Source organism: Saccostrea cucullata, unplaced genomic scaffold (assembly GCF_032062105.1).
Source record: "Saccostrea cucullata isolate Sc308-1 unplaced genomic scaffold, CSIRO_AGI_Scuc_v1 ctg16455, whole genome shotgun sequence".
Lineage (NCBI taxonomy): Eukaryota > Metazoa > Mollusca > Bivalvia > Ostreida > Ostreidae > Saccostrea > Saccostrea cuccullata.
The window spans coordinates 1-3,398 of record NW_026941253.1 but is presented as its reverse complement, the minus strand read 5'-3'; the positions used below and the strand labels follow the sequence as shown (position 1 = coordinate 3,398).

General features: G+C 32.1%; 1 protein-coding gene across 1 annotated transcript; it reads left to right on the top strand.

Annotated features, from left to right (window-relative positions):
- The first annotated feature begins 871 nt into the window (after positions 1–871).
- On the top strand, positions 872–1,611 carry LOC134257496 (uncharacterized). Its single transcript, XM_062740105.1, has 2 exons — positions 872–1,113; positions 1,355–1,611. Exons 1-2 carry the CDS (start codon positions 891–893, stop codon positions 1,609–1,611), a joined length of 480 nt encoding a protein of 159 aa, XP_062596089.1. The 5' UTR covers positions 872–890.
- The last annotated feature ends 1,787 nt before the right edge of the window (positions 1,612–3,398 follow it).

Here is a 3,398-nt window from a genome sequence, read left to right as displayed (position 1 = left end):
ATGGTAAATGTCAAAGGAAATTCGGTGACTCATACGCATATGTTTAGCCCATAAATGCAGTTTAAAATTTGAAGTAAACCAAGCCCATTGGCTTCAGTTGATTTATTTGGATCATCCTCGGGGCCCCTGGTCTTTCCTTTTGCAGTAGTATGTAGGACAGTTCAACAATATATGTTTGAATCTTTTATGTTTTTACGTATGTGAAGCTATTTCCAGTCATGTTTAAAAATACCATGAAACAGATTCAACGCGGACACATCAACAGCTGTTACCCTGCATTTGTATTACCAAGCAGAAACAGAAGTTATCACCTGTTTGGTCTTCTCCAATGAAGCAATGGTATTTTTGGGAGATACATGATGAGGTTGTACATTGTGTATTTAAACATAGTAATTTAGAATAGTAATTTTTAGTAAATATTTGTTAGTGTTCTTTATATAAAAAATTGCTGTCTTGACTCAGTCTTAACTTTCTGCTATAGAAGACACATTCAGATCATTATCTAAAACACATTAAGTGCATTAAGGAGAACCAAACGTGAAACATACCAACTTTTGTTTGAAATTTTTTTTTTAACTCAACAAAAATGTGAATGTTATTCTCGATATTCATTAAAATTCTTCTTTTTTACTTTTTTACGTCAATTCTCACTCTGAGTTTTATCAGTTTTTTTTTCTTTTATGAAAAAATGTCCTTTTTTTTTATTTCTCTGGCTTTTTTAGATAATATAAATCTCAATTATATAAATTCCTTAATCATATCTCATTGCTTTGGATAAAAAGGAAATGACACTCTTGAAATCTGCATGGTCTCTCTGAAATAGAAAAAAAATCATTTAATATACATTATATATTTTCCTGTTTCGTGAATTTTAAGCTATTGACCACAAAATGGAAGTTGTACTGACTCTACTTTGTTCTTTTCCAAATTGGTGCAATCAATGTTCAAAGGTTATCATTGATGAAGCTGATATTGTAACAAAAGTAAACTGGGAGAATTGTACCACTGCGATGAACTATTATATGACTGTGATGAGTAGTCCCACGAAGATTCTTCTGTATGAAAACACCACTTCCTGCTGTGAGGGACGCATAAATATTACTTACATTAAAGGTAACATATAAGAAATAATATATGTACATCTATTTGATATCAAGTAGATCTTAAAAATACTAGAATTTTGTTTATGCACTTTTTTATTCTTATAAAACTGTAGTTATCATTTACTTATATAATATTATGCATTCAAACTCTTAAATATACATGTATAATGTAATTGCAATTGTTCAAAATTATTTAACGCTCTATATGCCTAATATTATCATTATGTATGTGTGATAATCACTTTTGATAGGGAATGAGACAACAAGAAATAACATTACAACAAATTTCAATGAAGAAAGCTTGAATAATTCGACAAGTACAACCACCAGTTTTCTGACCCTGTTAGACGCCATGATGTCTAGTGAGGATGATCGACAAAATGGAAAGTGTAGAGGCGGATCAAAAAACAAAAACAACATCATAATTCCTACTGGCATATTGTCATGCCTTACTGTTATCTTTATTGTTACTTTTCTTGTATTGTCTTGTGTCAAAAGGAGAAAATAATAAAAAATCATTTTTTTAATAGATGAGGGATCATAATCATTGGAATACAGTTTGCTATCAAATAAGCCCGCGTGGCGCAGTGGTTAGAGCGTCTGCTCTAGAGTCGCGGGTTCGAATCCCACTGCAGGACGTGGAGACCGGTCCTTCGGATGAGACCGTATAAACCGAGGCCCAGTGTCGCAGTAGGTGCTGGCACGAAAAAGATCCCTCACTGCTCAAAGGCCCTGAGTGTCGAGCATAGGACAAAACAACGTTAAACAATATACAATCAACCAATCAAATGCTATACTTTAAGGTCAAGATCTAGTAAATGAAAGATGCCTACAGATTTATCAAATTTAAGAAATAAATTAATTTGATGATTCTTTACAATTTTAGCTTGGTCAAATAAGGTGTTTCGGTGCATAATTTGAAGGTAAACAAGATGAAAAACTGTATTTTGAACTGTCATTTTCAATGAAAAATTAAGAAAACCAGTCATAAATATGGAAGTTTTTTTTCATATTCGACAAAGGAAATGTATCCAGATTGCCTACAGTCTATCAGAAAACGGTAATTAGTTCGTTCATGGCCTTTTCTTTAAATCAGTATCAAATTTAATACAGGTATCCGGTTTACTTTTCATATGATTTGAAATTGAATGTCATGGAAATACCCTATTTTCTACACAATTCTACTAAAGCCGTAAAGTTCGGGAAAAAGAAAGTTGAAATTGATTATGACGTCATAATGGATCTAGCACCAAAAAAGTTAGTCTAAAGTTATTTACTAGATCTTGACCTTAACACACTTCTCTATATCAATTAAAAAACTTCCATGACGTCACCCATTGTTATTAGTCTACGTATATTTTACCGATTCAACCAGCACTAGTTGGATATTTGAAGATCCAACTGCCTATCAGTTGGATATTTAAATACCCAATTGAGGTGCAGAAAACATAAAACAATGAACAAAAGAGAAAAAACAGTTTAAAAATGTATTTCCAATGCATATGAAAAAAAAAATTATTACTCCAAATTTTCCACACAATTAGAATTAATTTCCAGTGCACACGGAATTACCGTAATTACTTCGCATTTATCACATTTATTGTGTTTCAAATGCACTTCCAATGCTCACAGAAATAACAATTCCTCCGAATTTTGCACAAGTTTAGAAATGTTTTCGGTCTTAAATTTTGAAAGCATCACTTTTTGACACATAAATACATATTCATCTTGAATCTTAAACTGCATCACTTCTTTTTTGCTGAATATCATTTCAGGGTCCGTTATCAGTAAATTCCTTCAGATTATCCGAGATTCATCTCTGTTTCATCTTTTTCCGGCGTACTTCCAAAAAGAACTGAAATAATTGACAGCCCATCTATTTCTCGACACCATTTTCATTGCAGATCTTGATATGGAATTTTTTACAGCTTTTATCAAAATGCTGTAGTTTTCTTCACTTTTCAGGTCAAAAGTATTCAAAACAAATCTGAACCTCTCTAAATTACAATGGATTTTTAAAATTTTCTTCGTCTGATTTCATGACTGTTCAGTACAATGAAAAGGGTTGAAATGAAATCAGCACCATGTATATAGTTTCATGTTCACTAGTCCATGAATAAAAGGGGTGTTCGGTTAGGCTATTGTTTTGTGTCACGGTTGGATATTTGAATGGGCTACATTCTAGTGTATTACAGCAAGTTGGATATTTGAATGGGTAAATGCATATGTTTTTTTCGGGCCCAATTTTTTTTTAAGTAAGATAGATAACGAGATGGTGTTGAATAGTTTAGAGAA